The sequence below is a fragment of the Aphis gossypii genome, chromosome X (genome assembly GCF_020184175.1).
Source record: "Aphis gossypii isolate Hap1 chromosome X, ASM2018417v2, whole genome shotgun sequence".
Classification (NCBI taxonomy): Eukaryota; Metazoa; Arthropoda; class Insecta; order Hemiptera; family Aphididae; genus Aphis; species Aphis gossypii.
In genome coordinates, this window is record NC_065533.1 from 35,948,401 (window position 1) to 35,967,469 (window position 19,069).

The 19,069-nt window shown below is 26.1% G+C and overlaps 1 protein-coding gene across 1 annotated transcript; it reads left to right on the forward strand.

Annotated features, from left to right (window-relative positions):
- The first annotated feature begins 983 nt into the window (after positions 1-983).
- On the forward strand, positions 984-17,417 carry LOC114129730 (aromatic-L-amino-acid decarboxylase). The gene is made up of 10 exons (XM_027994550.2): positions 984-1,149; positions 8,433-8,527; positions 9,359-9,479; positions 9,569-9,682; positions 10,660-10,779; positions 12,655-13,045; positions 14,254-14,369; positions 14,667-14,759; positions 14,900-15,100; positions 16,274-17,417. Exons 2-10 carry the CDS (start codon positions 8,448-8,450, stop codon positions 16,466-16,468), a joined length of 1,431 nt encoding a protein of 476 aa, XP_027850351.2. The 5' UTR covers positions 984-1,149; positions 8,433-8,447; the 3' UTR covers positions 16,469-17,417.
- Positions 17,418-19,069: the final 1,652 nt, after the last annotated feature.

The following is a 19,069-nucleotide window of genomic DNA, read 5'->3' on the forward strand; positions in this document are numbered from 1 at the left end:
AAATGATTGTAAATTTAATATTTGTTTCTAAAGCATAACTAAATAATTGATGACATATTATTTTCTCCTTATTATTGTGGAGAAAGTGCCTAGGGCCACTAAATGACTAAATCCTACGTACATTACTATACGGTATATACATTGTATATGAATTAATTTACTAGTAAACCTATTGGTGTTGACAGGTTTCATTGCAGTGTGTTATTCGTAATGCTTAAAAGTTAAAACACGTAGGTACACAGTACATCATCTTATTTTAAAATATATAACCGAGAGTGGCGAGAGTAGTCGCTGTCGCACTGCCTTCGGTCCTCTTTAAAGTAAAGTAGCTACGTTAAAACATTCCTCGGTGAATTTCAATGCTATCGTTTTTTTCCTTTTTTTTCGTACGAAATCTGAAATCATTACAAATACATTGTTCATCGGGGACGGAGCTCGCGGTCTCGGAGGAATCGCCGTATAGCAAATCCGCACAGAGGGCGAGTGACGAGAGCGGGGAGAATTATTATTGTTGATACACGCATTATATAGTCATATTATTGCATGTATATACCCATTATTACCTATAAGTGCTGAGTACCTACTCCGATGGAAAAGGGAGCGAAAAAAAAAGTCCACCGTCTTTACCGACAGTGATGAAGTCTGCACGGGCGGCCGTCGCGCGCGAATCGATATCGACCGATTACCGTCGCGGATGATGGTTATAGACCGAGAGAGAAAGGGTCGACGGAGACTGTACACAGTCAGTTAATAATCGCAGTAAAAGGCTCTCCGACCGGTAAAAGACGCGTATATACTTCACACACACACACGCGCATAGAAGGCCGTTCGCAGACATATATATATATTATTATTATTATACATTTATACGAATAAGACCCACATTACGCGCTCGCCTCTCCCTACCACGGCGGCGCAGACACACGGCCGCCACCCCGTCCACGGTCAAATCGTCAAATCGTGTCGGTCGCGCCCGAGTGGAGTGCACACGGCGGCGCGCGTATTATTACAATATATATGCAGTTACGCACTTGTAGCTTTAAGCCCGCCGACGATCCCGACGCTCACTTCTGTCCAAGTCGCTTGCCCGCAATCACGGTCCGTCGCAGCAGTATATATTTTCGCCCGGAGGTGCCCACGAATAAATAAGTAAATATAATAAAAATGATAATATAATATATAGGTAATTAAATATAATATAGTGCCTAATCGCGTTCGTCGTTATAATATATTGTATTATATTGGTTTGTTTTTATTTTCGACCTTTGGCAAATTTTTTTTTCAACGCCCTTCTCCGCTTTACCACAATGTAATATAATTACCATGTATATTTAAAATAATGATAAACATTTTTTTTTCGAGCATTTCATAACTATAAGTACGAAAATACGATTTGCAATTATTATATTGCGTCCTGCACGATCGAAATAAATATGATTTTTAAATTTGATTCGGCAATTTATTTTTTATGTTTTGTAAAAATATAGGTACCTAACCTAATCGTCGTTTATGTAAATTTTCATTTTTGAGTTTGTATTTTTAAATAGATTTGTTTTGGGTTTTATAAATAATCATAGGATTTAAAGTCTATAGGTGTGTTATTTACATGTAGCTTACATTAATTTATTTGAAAAAACTACGACTTAGATATTATTGTCTATTACTTTATGAACAAGACGATTTTTATCTAAGTAAAATGCTACATTATTAAATCAGAGTAAATATACTTTTTTAGTAGTTAAAATTATATATACAGTTTGTAATATATCGACAATTTTAGATACTGATTCGGAACAATTGATTAAGAATATAGGTATACTGGCATAAATTATACATAATATGAGAATATAAAATTGAAACTATTCTCAAGTATACTCATTTTTTTTTCAAAAGATTTATTTTATATTCAGCAATTATGCATAATTTGATTTTTCTATCCTATAAAATTATCATTACTATTACGAATTATGAATAAGCATGAAATAGCATTTGGATCAATTAAAATTTACCTTTCACGTAGTTTTATTTGTATTCACTAAATGACACTATATATTATTTAATAATATATTATAATAATACAAAAAATATATTTAAATATTTTGCAAATTTTGTGCTCGCTGTATAATATATATTTACATACTTAATATAAAAGTGAAAATATCTTGGTTTTTACCTAATAGTCTGCTTACTAATGCGATTATAAACGAGTTTGTGTAATATACGTATAACAATACTTAATTGGTTCTAATAATTGCATGTTCTTATAGGCAACTGTAGAAAAACAAAAATTGGCAAGTGTCAAGTGTTGTATCTTAATTATATTATATTATATGTAAATCAATATATTTATAATTGATAGTATGACGGAGAAGAAAATATGATGTTGTTAAAAGCTTCGCATGTCTTATATTATCGTTAAATGTATATTGGCATAATACATGCTGCTGTAATAGTAAATAAAAATTAATTGTCAATTTCGGTACACTGATCATTTTATATAAAGTGGGCGTCGGCACATCGTTGTAGAATTAGTTTTAATATTTGCCTGTAAGAATAATAGACATGCACAACCTTAAAATATTGTGTTTTGTATTTAAAATATTTTGGGTTATTTGGGTGACGTTTTCGGTATGACGAACATGACCTCTAATATAAATTAATGAGAATATCACGCAAACCGTGTTTCTGTGGAATTAATTTTTGATTCATTACAGTCGAAGAAGCATTATTATATCAATGTTTATATAATATGGGTGATTTCAGGTGATTATTACACTTAACTTATTTTGCGTAATTCTTAGAAAATATTTTAGCTGTAATTATTATTATCATGTTATCCGCATTAATGATTATAATTTATAATAAATCCAAAAATCAATAAACTCCAATTTTAAAAATATTTTATTTGTCGCTGTCGTATAGGATATTATTTTTAATACTACGTGCGAAAAGCATAAACATAGTATAAATGTATGGGCGTAACTAGGATTTAGAATTTAAAATTTGTAGTTACAACTTTTTAGGGCTAGAGTCCTAGTGAATCAAAGTTCAAAATGAGCCAAACGTTATTACTCATTAGTAGGGCTAGGATTTATATGCAATAAAAAATTGTAAAATATGCATTTTATTTACCAAAATATGCAAAAATATGCAAAAACAAATTTTTATTATTTCTAGAGTATTATTATTTATCATAATTCAAAATTGTATTATTATTACTAGGGCTAGGATTTATATGCAATAAAAAATTGTAAAATATGCATTTTATTTACCAAAATATGCAAAAATATGCAAAAACAAATTTTTATTATTTCTAGAGTATTATTATTTATCATAATTCAAAATTGTATTATTATTACTAGGGCTAGGATTATATGCAATAAAAAATTGTAAAATATGCATTTTATTTACCAAAATATGCAAAAATATGCAAAAACAAATTTTTATTATTTCTAGAGTATTATTATTTATCATAATTCAAAATTGTATTATTATTACATTAAAATATTAAATATTAGTTTATATTATATCATTATTACATGCTACTATAATGTGTTGTTTCAATAATTTTCAAATACAAACATCCAGCGATTTGAAAGTAAAATAGATTTATACTGACTAAAACTCCTTTCCACATCACACGAGGTTATTTGTGCATATTTTAAATAATGCGATTTATCCTGGAGTTAATCAATATCGATTTCTTAGACAGATAATAGTTATACTTTATATTTACAATAATTCGACGGATAAACCAAAAATTATCGATTTTATGAAAAAAACACCATTTAAAATTAACAATAAATTATAAAAATTTGAAAATTTAAGTTCAAAAAAGTCAAAATTCCAAAAATCTATAAATATGCAATTATATGCATTGTGTTCAAAATATGCAAAAATATGCAAAAATAAATTGGTTCTATTTAAACGAGAATAAGCCAAATCGTGGACAAATCTGACAACCATTAAATTTGGACTTAAGGAAAAAAACATGCAAATGCATATAAATCCTAGCCCTACTCATTAGAAATAATTCTCAAAATCCAAAAGTAAACAATAAAATAATTATATACCTATATTTATAATTCTACTATAAGCACATTCAATATTTTATGGTTGTATACGCTTGTATTTAGAAACGATTACTTTTTAATATTATCAATGAAAATTTATCATTAATCTTATTTTCTGTCTATATGTTTGAAATAGCTACAACACTGAATTATTTTTGTGACATGATTGACCTTATATATGGACGCTTTTAATTCAAAAAAAAAAAAATCATATTTTACATTTTGTGCATCGTTACGATTGTTTCATATACAAACTGGAATAGGTAACCAATTACCAAACACATCCAAAATATTATTATTAAATACATACCTAATTAATAACTAATATAATTATTAATTATTTTACATAATTAATGCGAGAAAACATTTTAGTTTTTAAATGCCTTAAAAGGATAGGTATAAGAACGTATATTTGGGGGTTAGGTTATCCCCCCATCTCGCAGTTTCAGCGATATGTACATTGTACATATTATATAATATGGCGTATAGAGTTAAGAGTTAATGAAATGTACCTATCATAAACAAATGAAATGGAATTAAAATCATAGTCGATGTAAATAGGTACTTTTATCAAGTTGATAAATCATTCTTTGAATTAAGCATAAAAGTTTTATATTTAAAATGTATCGAGAAGAACTCAAAAGTATAAATGATATACAGTATAATATAGTAATAAGTATAAATAGTACAATAATAATTAATTATATTACGATACAAAATAATAAAATTGTATTCAGAACTAAACGATGTTTCGTTAATATAAAAAAATATATAATTTTTGTTCTGTTGGTAATAAATTTGATAACATCTCGATGTAGATAGGGAATCACGAATAACATAGTTTGACGTTAGTGAGGCAGCCAAATTACGAAATAAATTTCCTTGTAAAACTATGGAAAAAAATGTCCTTAACCCGTTTATAGGAAAGTATACTTACTCGATCGAGTAGAGTACAATATTGAGTTGTGTAAAAAAAAGTATCGAACCCATTTAGTGAAAGGACTTAAGCACACATTATTATTTTAATGGATGAAAATTCCATGTATTCAACCCTATATTAAATAATTATTAGAAAATTTTTTTATTTTCTACCTGTGTTTTATATATATAACGTCATCCAGGGTATCCTCACGTGCATACCAATATTATATGAACTATAAAATATATTATAAATATACCAAGGTTGTTTACAGATTTCATTCATCGGTATTAAATTATTATTCTTATATTTATTGACTACTGTATACTGTCTCGGTCTGTCTCATTGCAATAAAATATTTGTACAAATACAACTAAAAATATTTGCATTATCAATTAAAGGCGGGTAACAGTGAAAAAAACAAAATACGTGATTTAAAAATTGCCATACTATACTAGCTCATCAACTAGACTGAGTATTGCATAATTATTACATTAATTACGAATTTAGTTTACTATTTCGATACAATACAATCAATTATAAATAAGTATTATAAATCGTCTACATCTAAAAAACTGGTTATACCACCTATAGGTCCTACAATAGATACCAGCTTAAAATTTTAAATCTACTTTAATCGATATCTAAAAAGCGCCTAATATTAACCTTATGAGTTCTTATTAGTTATGAGTTATGACCATACCGTTTAATGTTAATAACATTAGATATATTAAATTATAAGACATAATGTTATAAAACATGCATACATGCAATTTTTACAATGTCCTACATATTAGATACCTATATATATTACTCGATGCCATAATGTATGGTATAATATAATAAAACATTTTATTATTATAAAGAGATATTATTACACTGGGTCAAATTTTAGTGTTCTAACATAATCAAATTATAAATCAATGCTTACGGTGTTGTACTTAGATGAAATAAATGTTTACGTTGAACAATGAACATCTTTTTTAAGTTAGGTATTAAATATATATATATTTCATTTTCAATTAAATGTCATATAATATCAAAACACGTATCATTATTTTTTAAATTAATGGACCCTGACATAGAGTCAGTTTACTTCCGGGGTACAGGTGAAAGGGTCCTACAAATTAGATTTGATTTAGGCATAAAAAATAATGATTTGATCAAGCGATTGTATTTTCGATTGTGATAACTTTTGGTGCACACATGACCTCACTTGCTTACCAAATGTAGTTCAAGGCATCCGTAACTGGTTTTACGATCTACTTTGGTTTTTCTTGTTTACTAATAATATAAATTATCTATAGTTCAAATGTTTCAATATTCATATTATTCGATTTGTTTTTATGAAAAAAGGCAATTGAGTCATTATATAATAAATATTCATTGGATTTAGGTACATTTCAATATTATTACAATTTTATGATTCATTATAAATCTAATTTTTTTAAACATATCTCTATCTTTCTATTAAATTATAATATTTTTTTACTGCATTTCATGTGTTTAATCGTAAAAATTATTTATAGCATTACATAATTCTATAAAGGGGACTTAAATATTTTTCTAACTCTTTCAATGGTAAAAATGGTATTAATAACATAAATTATGTAAATTAGTAAATTATTGCTTATGTCTAAAAGACTCAGTTACATTAGATAAATAAAATAAATTAATAATTTTATTTTCAATCATGGTTTAACTGTTCTATAGAACAAATAATATTTTCTTTAAGGTTTAATCACTCCGATTTAAAACAATATAGAAGATAATTTGTTGTATCCGTTGATTTATTTCGTGGCAAGTCACTAATTAGAAAATTATGGGTTAGAAATATTGTACCTAATGTCCTAATGTTATTTAACTCAATTAACCAAATTAATACATTTATTCCGATTACAAGACTTTGAAATTTGATATACTTATTATAATTATATTTTTAGTATAATATTTTCAGAACTTATGTTTAATATAAACTTTAAAATAGATTATTTATACTCTAGTAATTTGAAATTTTTTTATTTGTTTAACCTAGGACTAGTAGGACTACATTAATTACAAATATACAAATATACATATTATTACTCCTTAGTTATTAGTAGATATTAAAATCGAACGTATAAAATGTATAAATTAATAATTATGATTTATATTAGCTCATAATATGTATAGTTGTTTTGTATATAGTGTATAATACTATACACTGTAGATGTGCCGTACACAGGCCAATCGTCAATTGACCACAACTCACTAACACAATAGTTATAACATTTGGGAATGTTTGTACAAATCCTATGATATTATAATAGCCGTATTATGTTTTTAATATTTATAAATTATAATACAGTGTCTCAGAGATTATTAAATTGTATTATATTCTATGCGAGAGTGACAAGCATGAAGTAATATAGTATTACGCCGTGCCTTCAATTAATTCGAAAACAAAGATAATTGTTTCCATTAATGTTTTCAAGTTTCAACAGTTCGAATTTATGCGTGTAATAGTAGTAATTACATTATATTGTTATTATTTCATCAAACTCGTTTGATTCTTATTTGTTTTATCTCTATAAGAAATACTTGAATACCTATATGATTATATAGTATAAAAATAAATAAGTTATTATAGGAAAATAAAAAAAAAATGCTTATAAGCTTTTAACTCAATCGGTTTAATTAATTTTAGTAAACACGTTGTAATTAATGAATTAAAAAAAATCTTAAAGGTGCACAAATTATAAATAATATATGACATTGTATATTTTTTATATTTTTTAAATAGTGATGATTGATGGTAAATACTTTAATAGTTATTATTTTTATTCATTATAGTATGATTAATAACAATAACTATATATATAAGTTATTAAGAAATATAAATATTTTAGATTTGAAATGAGGTAATCATTAATTAATTAATGAAAAAATAAACGCTCGTTCAATTTCCTTATTATTTCTAATTTCTAAGCAACAAATGGGTTTTTTTTTAATACTCAATAAATTCTTTATTTTTAATACAAAATAGAAATATACCATATTGATATTAAAAATTAAACAATACTATTTGATACAATGTCGGAAAAACTTTTACGATGTTTTAAACTAGGTATAACAAATCTAAATGCATTAGTTGCCCCACCTTCGTATTTGATATGAGTTTTGATAGTTGATAAGTAATACTATAGGGTAATATTATATAGTTAAATAATTAATATACATAGGTACATATTTTTGGGAACTATAGTTTACCGTTGACTAAATTCTAATATGCTAATTGTTAATAATACCGTATTTTTAACTATTTATATTGTATATTACAATATTGAAGCCAATTTCAAATTGAAATGGTTAATTTTTAGTTGTACATTTTTACTTTACATAGGTATACTACCGATGTGTATTCGTGAATAATACTAAAAATAAACTTTTTTTATTTTCAGTTCAAAAAATATAAAATGGAGTTCAAAGAATTCAAAGAATTTTCATCAGACATGGTTGATTACGTGGGAAATTATTTAGAAAACATTCGAGATCGGTAAGGAATAGATCAATAAATATTTAATACTTATTTACTTATAATAACATGTTTTGTGTGATAAATATTTTTTTAATTTTCTCGTGTGCAATATAAATTAATTGTCAGAAATGAATTTTATCTAGTCTATTATTATTGAATTCAAGAGTAAATTTAGTTTGACAAATCACTTTTTAAAATATGCAAAACATCCTATTATATCTATAAATTAATTTAAATAATACTAATTTACCATAATATAGTAGTTATTAACAATAACATTATGTATAGGTAGCTATGTAAATAAAAAAATATTTTGGACATAAATAATCCCAAGTCAATATTTTAAACAATACTTACAATTTACATACGATTTAGGTAGGTTTATTCAACGACTTACGAACTAAAAATATTTTACTATTAATTCGATCTGCTGTTCAAGTCTTTTAACACAATATATTGCAATAATATAATGTTGTTATAAATATTTAGTTTTCTATTATTATTAGGTATTTATTTTTTAGGAAACAATAAACATACTTTATATTAAAATATTAAATAATTGACGGACTTTGTGGATTTTATAAAAATGCTGATATCATAAAATATTATTAAGCGACAATGTTTAGTGGTTACGCATTAATATACCAGTATAATTACCAACGTCCAACAAAATACGTAATTTATACTTTAATACGTCCTGTGCATAGAATAAGAGTAGGTAGTGTTTTATTGTTTTTACTCTTTAGAATTAGGGAATTTGCACTTTGCAGATGACTAATACTTGTCGACATAATAAATAATAATAATATTACTACCTATATTATTTTATGCAATTAATTAACATTACAGGAAAGTATTGTCATCGGTAAAACCTGGTTACCTAAGACCACTTTTACCAACTGAGGCGCCCAACGATCCTGAAAATTGGAAAGATGTGATGTCAGACGTCGAAAAACTGATTATGCCAGGGGTAATACATTCGATATTTATCAATAATACGTATTATTACAAATTACAATAGTTAATTTTATTGAGTTGTTTGTTCATTTGTTTTTATAGGTTACTCATTGGCATTCTCCGAGATTTCACGCTTATTTCCCCACTGCAAACAGCTACCCGGCCATTGTCGCTGACATACTGAGCGATTCAATTGCTTGCATAGGATTTTCATGGGTAAAATCATTAATTAAACTTTGACCATAATTCACCTAGATTATTATCGATTTTTGTGAAAAATTAAACCAATTAATTTGACTAAACGTCATAAATATAGATTAAGATTAAAATATATAAAACTACTGTTAATATTACTTAAATATTGCTTACGATTTTAGTTTTCAAGATACCTATGTATTATTATCAATTTTTTTTTATTAATTCACTGGTTTTGATTTAAATATTAAATGGCTATAATATTATATAAATTATATACTAAGATATGAAATAATTTATAAGTATAAACTAAAAATATACCTACCTACAAAAGTCAGTTCTATCTAATCTACTCATACCACTATTTTTATGTTCAAATGTTACATTATGATAGTTATAAGTTTTGGTTATTGCCAGTCGCATTTAATTCCTTAATATTGTATTTTAGTTAAATTTTTGGCATTAAATCTTTATTATACCGTGCTACAATTTTAAACCAATAATTGATAAAAGCTATCGTGGATTTTTATCACTTACCTAATGAGATTTTAACAACAATTCTGAGTGTTAAATAGGTATATTTATTATCGGTTAGATGAATTGTTTAGATGAATGTACATTGAACTCATAAATGCATTCAAATAGTGGGTAAATGCAAATTGAATGCAGTTTTGTATTCAAACTGTTAATTTTATAATAATAGACGACAATATGTCAATAACACGACATCGACCTATTATTATTATTAAGATCTTTAAAATGACTCGGCACTTTAAATGGTAGTATTATAGGCAGTTACTATTTTATTATTTATACGTATTATTATATTCGTAAACAATACGCTTATACATTTTTTTTTTCATTAATTTGAATGCATTATTTTTTAATAAAACATGTGAGTGAATTCTTGTTTGTAATGTGAATCCATTTGTTTTTTAAAATAATAAGACTTTTTATTTGATGGTTACTAAATTTATTCATATTATTATGTGCTTCAGATATCAAGCCCAGCATGTACCGAACTGGAAGTAGTCATGATGGATTGGTTGGCTAAAATGATAGGCTTGCCAGAAATCTTCTTAGCCTCTGCAGGCCTGGGAGGAGGTGGAATAATTCAGGTGCGCATGTTATGATACTATTAATAATTCAAATATTTTTATGTATTTAAAAATCTAAAATATGTATATTAACAATGCGACCCAGTAAATTAATGTTTGCTTATTAAATCATAATATAATAGATATAGAAAAAAAATATACATTTTTAAAGTTTATTTCACTTTTTATATTATTAAAATGATCAGTGTTCATAGAGTATAACATTGAAATATAAGTTTATTTTAAAACGGGTAGATTTCTTCAACTGAAATGCAAACATTTATAACTATATACTATACATATACTTTAATCCTCTTATATTTATTATAATATTATATTATTATGAACTTTCTTAGTAACTTTAATGTGATAAAAAATAACTTATTTATTTACTTATAGTAAAATCCTAAGTAAAATAAGTTGATATTTATTATTTTATGACTAATTATTCTATTATTTCCAAATATTTGTAATTAAATAAATAATATTAATTATTGCATTATACGTGATTTTTATCTAATACAAAGCGTAAAAATGAATGTTATAAAATGTTGGTATTTGTCAAACCTTGAAAATTACGCTGGGGAATTTAAACATTTTACAAATTTCAAAATAGTATGCTGTTCTAAAAACCTGTTTAGTTAGAATCTCGACGCTATAACAGCACTATAGTAAAAACACAATAATTTTATTTTATTGACATCATCACAATCATTACTTATTCAGATACCGGTTGATAAAAATTAAAATTCTTACTCAATGTGTTAGGTACAACGAGGGTAGAGGTGATTGTTGACTTTTAAAAAATAAATTAACTAAAAAATCAAATTATTTTATTCTCAAATTTTCTATTTCGATCTCTATGGTTATTTTAATAATGCAGTAGGGTGTTTCCTAATGATGATCTCGTAGATCTATCACTTATCATAATAAATAATAATTATATTTAGATTTAAATTTATATTGATTATTTTTTTTACAATAAAAAATATTCCTAAATGCGTTTGAGTGTTTTCAAAATACATTAGAGTTAATTTAATATGGGTAAACATTAATCCTTGGTAAATTTCTATTCTATTATAATCAAATCCAATAACGTTTTAATGTAGGTATATACTTTATGTATTGATATACACTTTTATCATTCCTAATCAAGTGATGATTGTGATTTTGTATACTTATATTGACTATCGGTGATACACTGATACCTTAAAGCATAAATCGATTTTTTTTTCGATAACCCAAAAGAACAAAATTAATTTAAGCTTTTATACTTAGTAGTGGGATAAGAGCTCAAAAAAAATGTATTACCTGATACAATATTTTACCCGTTTTAAGACAGATTGCAACAATGGTTATTGTATTTTTCTGTGTTTTATTGTAAAAAATTATTACAATGACGATCACAGCACATTTATAGTCATTTCCAATAGAATAATATAGAATTTGTATATGGAAAAAAAATTTTCAGATTGGAATACTTAAAAACTATGAGTTTCAAAATTCGAATTTAATTTTAAGGCACCTATACTCTTTATTCGTGATACTTATAAATACAAATTATATTCAAAATTATAATTTTTACTTTTTATTTTTTTTAAGTAATTTCAATATCACTGTAAATCCTTAATTAAATATAAATGATAATAATAAATTTAATAAAATACACTTTATTTTTATAAATATAAGTTGTTCAACACATAAAGTATACAATAATTTATCTGCAGCATTGCATATGGTTTTATACGATAATATATATCATTATTTTTTTGTACGATACCTATTTAATATTTTATTATTATTACTATTATTTTTTTTTTTTTTGCTAAACGTCCTAATTTTAAGCCAAACACCGACACGGTTAAATAATAATAATATAATTTATGACGAATACAGGGCACGGCCAGTGAAGCCACTTTGGTGGCGTTGCTGGGCGCCAAGGCGCGGATGCTGCAGATCATGAAACAGGCGGATCCGACTCTGGCGGACGTGGACATCGTGCCTAAACTGGTCGCGTACTCGTCCGCGCTGTCCCATTCGTCCGTGGAGCGCGCTGGCCTGCTAGGCGGCGTATTGCTTCGCGCCCTGGACACGGACAGCGAGCACAAACTTCGCGGCGATACGTTGCGTGACGCCATCGCCAAGGACCGTGCGGACGGCCTGGTCCCGTTCTTTGTGGTGGCGACCCTGGGCACCACCAGCTGCTGTTCGTTCGATCGCCTGGACGAGATCGCCGAGGTGGGCAACGCCGAGAACATTTGGGTGCACGTGGACGCCGCGTACGCTGGTAATTATAACAATAATAATACCTTGGTATGTGAGTTAGGTAGATTTTCGGCAAGAAGTAAATTTTTGTATATTACTAGGCTTTTGTCAGGTAAACTTTTTTACTGATGTAAAAATTGAGCAATCCATAATTTTAAATGCTTTTACAAGCGTATATAGTAGCTACAAATTATAATTTAGGTGCTATTACTATCTACCAATTATGTACCTGATTCGGTAATCTTTAAGATTATATACATATATCTATTAGTCATTTGTGTGTACATATCCATTAAACGTTGTATTGACGAATTTAACTTTTTTTACATAATTATATGATTATGATTTTAATTCCACATCATGAACATTTTTTTATATTTTTAGTGTTTAAGTCTTTACTTTTTTGAATTACACCATACATTTTATAACTTTATACTGGTTCTAAAATAGAATATTTTTTAAGTAACTCGATGTATAAAATCAAATTTAAATGAATATTATAATTATTTAGTAATGAATATTAATAGTTTTAATGAGAGCAGGAGTAATAGACTATCGTTTAAATTTAGTGCACGGTACCCAAATCCAAGTGGCATGTACTCAAGTACCTAGTCAAGTGACACCCTACTCCGCTCAAATATTGATTTTCTGCGGAAATCCTCACATCTCTATGTGTTCCACGAGTGTATGCAATTTCTATTTTGATCATTCTGTTCTATCGTACTATACGGTACATCCAATGCAACGTTGTACAATTTATTTCATTTTCCATCTTACTCGTCGCATATAATTATATATAGGATACTACATTATGGCGTTAAGGGACTTTTGGAACCTACTACGTATATAAGCATAAAGCTGTTGTTGCTATGGTAACAAAGTTTTTAAAAAAAACAATAATTACACTAAGATATCTAAATATATTTAAAAATATTATGAGATAAAAGCCAATATTTCAAATATTAGATCTTATACTTATAAGTCTGTCTATTAAACAAATATTAAAGTCACTAGATTTTTAAAATTTCCCTACAGGGCCGACTAATCTGCAGACCACCTCTTTTTAACCCCCAATTGTTAGATGAAGTTATTAAACTTAACTAGAGATATATTTATCTAGTTAAAAAAAACAACTCGTGCGAGAATCAATAAGTCAAAAACAATTATTGATTATAAAAATTATACATTTTAATATAGATAATTAATTATTTATTGTCTTTAATATTGCAGGATCTTCATTTGTTTGCCCAGAATATCGCCATTATATGAAAGGAATAGAATTAGTCGATTCATTCAATTTCAATCCTCATAAGTGGCTTCAAGTTACTTTTGATTGTTCAGCAATGGTAATTAAAAAATTATAATTAAAAAAAAATTGCTATATCTATGAGTTATGAATAGAATATTATTATTAAAAATTGTTTTATTCTATTTAGGCTATAATAGTAATAAAATTAATATAAATTGTCTAATACATTTGTTTTAATACAATAGTGAATATATACCTACACGACTATACAAGAATGGTGTAATTTCTATTATTTCTGTCTCGAAAAATGTTAATGTCGTAGGACGTAGTACAGCATTATACTATATAATAATTTATAAAACATTAATTGTTATAAATTATTTTTTTTATATAGTGGCTAAGAAATCCAAATTACGTGATAAATGCTTTCAACGTAGATCCTCTTTACTTGAAACACGAACTTGAGGGACAAATGCCGGATTACAGAGTAAGTAATATTCTCTAACAAATTGTTGTGGTTTATAATTAATATTAAACTAACATCGTGGATATATTTACATTTTACACCCATGTTCATGTAATTTTTATAAATATAATATTATATTATAATTTTTTAATCTTGATTAGCACTGGCAAATACCGTTGGGCCGACGTTTTCGTTCGTTAAAAATGTGGTTTGTGTTTCGTCTAATTGGTGTTGCAAACCTTCAAAAGTCCATCAGAAAAGATATAAATCTTGCGCTTGAATTTGCCAAACGGTTGGAAAACGACTCTAAGTATGAACTTTTCAATGAAGTCACTATGGGATTGGTGTGCTTCAGAATTAAGGTTAGTACCTAAGACATAAATTAAAATAATATTATATTATAATGAAAATGGCTGGATAAAATGATGAACGTGATAAAACTTTAGATCTAATATTAGTTCCTAAACTTTGTATGATATATTATTATGATCTTATCAGTAATGACTATTGTAAATTTATAACTTAAGTTAAAAAGTATATAAAGTTAAATATATAAATATTTGTATTCTCTTATCTGACACTGTTAGATACCTAGTAATTAACTTCGATAAGTGCTTTACTTGGAATGTCAAAAGATTATATTGCCTTAAACGCATGTCTTTGCAGGTTATGAACATTAATTTCAAACAATATGTACTCCAGATTAAAAGTTAAATTTTTTGTGTATAAAAATTTACTTAAACGACCATGGAGCTGTGCTCTTTGGTTATGGTGGTATTGCAAAAGTTTCCAACACCAACAAAATCCAAAATTTCCAGAATATTGTAGCCTTTATAAAGATAACGATTGCCCCATCCTATATAGTACCTATATAGTATGTATCCAATTACACTTTACATAATGACCTTTCAATGAAACAAAAGAAACATGCAGCTTCTATGTACAAAAACTTTCACGCCCGTCTCTAAACATATCAAAATCCACTCATAAAAAATTTGTCCACCCATATTTTATCTAGTAATTCCAAGTGTAGTCTAAAAAGGTACTAGTGTCGCGACTTATTAGGAAACTATAATTGATATAAAAAAAAAAAGAAATGTGTATATTATAATATATGAATTTAGTTATTATAAATCAAACAACTCCCAGTCAAGTGTCACTAATGAGCAGCTTCTTATTTCAAATATTCATTAAATTTTTGTTTTGTCATCTCATACTCGTATTGTTTTAAATAGTACAGATTGTGTATATCTTAATTAAAATAAATAAATATTTGGTAGGTGCATTGTATAATATGGAAATGCAATTATGGTATTATGTAAAATTAATTTATAATTTTTTATTCGTAGATGCTTGAAAATATCTATGTCATATAATGCATTTTTATAAATATTTCCTATAATGCATCTCAGACAAATATTTGGCTACTTAGTTTTATATTATCAATAAAATAAAAATATCGACGTGTCATTTTTCCAGTGCATATAATAATTATATTTAAATATAATATATTTTATATACGAATAATTGTGCAGGGATCCAACGAACTCAACGAAGCGTTATTGAAAGAGATAAATGAACGAGGCAAAGTGTATATGGTCCCATCAAAAGTCAAAGGATCCTTTTTTTTGCGTATGGCTATTTGCTCGAGGTACACACAGATTGAAGATATCGACGTGACATGGAACGAAGTTAACGAAGCCGGAAAAACCGTTTTGAGTAAACAATAGAATTCCTTTATTCAGAATTAAGATTAAAGCTATAATAGCTGCATTTAAATCTGTTCTATATTAAACGTTGAACAAGAATGATTTTTAAAACCAGTATCGAAAAATATATATAACGTATCATTAACACTTATAAAACAAAATCAAATAATTATACTCATACAAAAAAAACAGGATTTTACTGCAATAGATAAGTATCTATTTACAAAACATTTTAATCAATATTGTTATTTTACTATTTTTAAAGTCATAGCATTACGTATTTATCTTAATTAAGTGTAAAAACATAAACTATTATTGTATTGTTGCAACAATAGCAAATACATTTTAAATTAGGTTATTATATATTTATTATAAAAATATTAAACATTGATAAAATTGTATTATTATAAAAATATACCTACTGTAAACTTTTTAGATTAATCTTTCCGTTATATTTTCTAAGATATTTCATACACTAAGCTTGTTAAGTTTATATTATTATTTATTTATTTTAGAGTTACATTTCAGGTCAAAAATATAATACTTACACTATTGTTACTAATTATTATTATACCACATTTATATATTTAGAACGGAAATAGCTTAATTAGCATCCGTACTTAGGTCATATTATATGAAGGTACAAAATACTTGTATTGCTTACCATGTATATTTGTTGAACGCGATTTAAAACACTATTCAGTGTTATAATTTATGATAAACAGTTAATGTTAGTGCTTATATATTGTAATAAAAAAAATAACTTCAATAAATTGAAATATATTATATAAATATTTATTAGATATTTTAGATCAAATAATATGGTAGGTAGGTATATGCCTAGTAAAAATAGGTATAGAAGTATGTAATAATACACACACACTCACACACATATATACATAACTTATGTAACATAAGTATATTTAAATAATTTATTATTATTAAAAATTTTCAGTATTATCAATTAATATTTTATTTGTTTATTATTTACGAACATAATACCTATATGAAGTTTCCAATAAGGTACCTTATATATATATATATATATATAGGTATCTATATATTTAAAATATTACGAAATAGTAATTTTTCATTATATTTATATTTAAAGAGTGAAAAAAATTACCTACTGTTTGTGTAGTCAACAATTGATAATAATTGTAAAAAATAAAGGATAAATTAATATTAAGATTAAAAAAAAAAAGCTGCATTATTGGTAATTAAAGTCCACAGGAACGTATCAACAACAAATATTACAAAAAAATAAACGAAAATGAATTATCTCTAATGACTCAGTGCAAAAATTATCGTAATAAATTATCTCATTCCTATAATAAAGAAGTCGGAAAAAACACAAATTCTTATTTGGATATTAGTTCACATTAGCACATAAGTTAGATTTAACAAGCAGGTAAAAGTAGACATTATTTTGCCACATGATTCATTTTTTTAGACACGTATAATACGGGTATCCGTAAAAATTAGTTTAAAAACAAGGTGTTTGAATGGCAATAGATTTGGAAAAAGAAGTTGGTACTAACATTATATATTATTATTTATAACAATATGTAATAAATATTCGCTATAAAATATAATATAAGTAATATAGGTATACTTTCTGAGCGACTCTATAATTATATTCTATATATTCTCTCACAATATAAGGTTTGTCTTGCATCATTATTCGTCAACTTAAAATGTTCACTGACCTGCGCTGTCGTGTAAATTTTAATTTAATTTCAATTTTAAAATGTGTGTATATAATGTATACACCAAATAGAGCATTTAATTCAAAATGAGTAAAGAATAAAGATGAAAAAAGTGTGACCAAACAGGTATTTACTGTAATTAGTTTTCGAGTGGATCACTGTATAATGGTCAATGGATATGTTAAATTTGAATTCGATGATATATCATAGTTGGTATTAGGTATTATATATATTTGTTACACCTATAAAAAATAAACAATTTTGAACAAAACTTGCCTTCAACCTATATCCCTGAATACTAAGTAAATATTTCATGATGTGTTTTTACATAAAGTTATTAATACTTATTTAATTTTTGATGAAAACATTGCAATTATTTTATTGTTTATCATTATTATTTAATTAGTTTATTATTAGTACAATAATACATATTTTTATCAAAAATATTTTATGGTATAAACAGTGTGAATAGGTTCATATTAATATTATAGATATAATATCTTAAAACTGATCTAAATATCTGCAGAATATGTTGATAATATCATTGCATTTTAGTCATTATACAGACCATTAATTTTAAAATATATGTAAAAGTTCTAAGTCCCAAAAAATAATGTTGTGAATTTTAACAAAATAATTCATCGTTACATCAATTACATTGTTATTCATCATTGAAGTATGCCATTTTGTCAATATGTGGACTTCAAGTACATCTATAAAATAAAATCTTGTATATGTATTTTTTATAATATTATACCGATGTGAAAACAACTTATGTGGGATCTTGTACTTCTTAAATTATTTTTCAATTGTTTATTGTATACAGTATACACATAGAGACACAAAAAACACACTTCATTGTAAAATTAATACATTTATCACTCCACTCAGAATCTAAAATTATCAATCATCA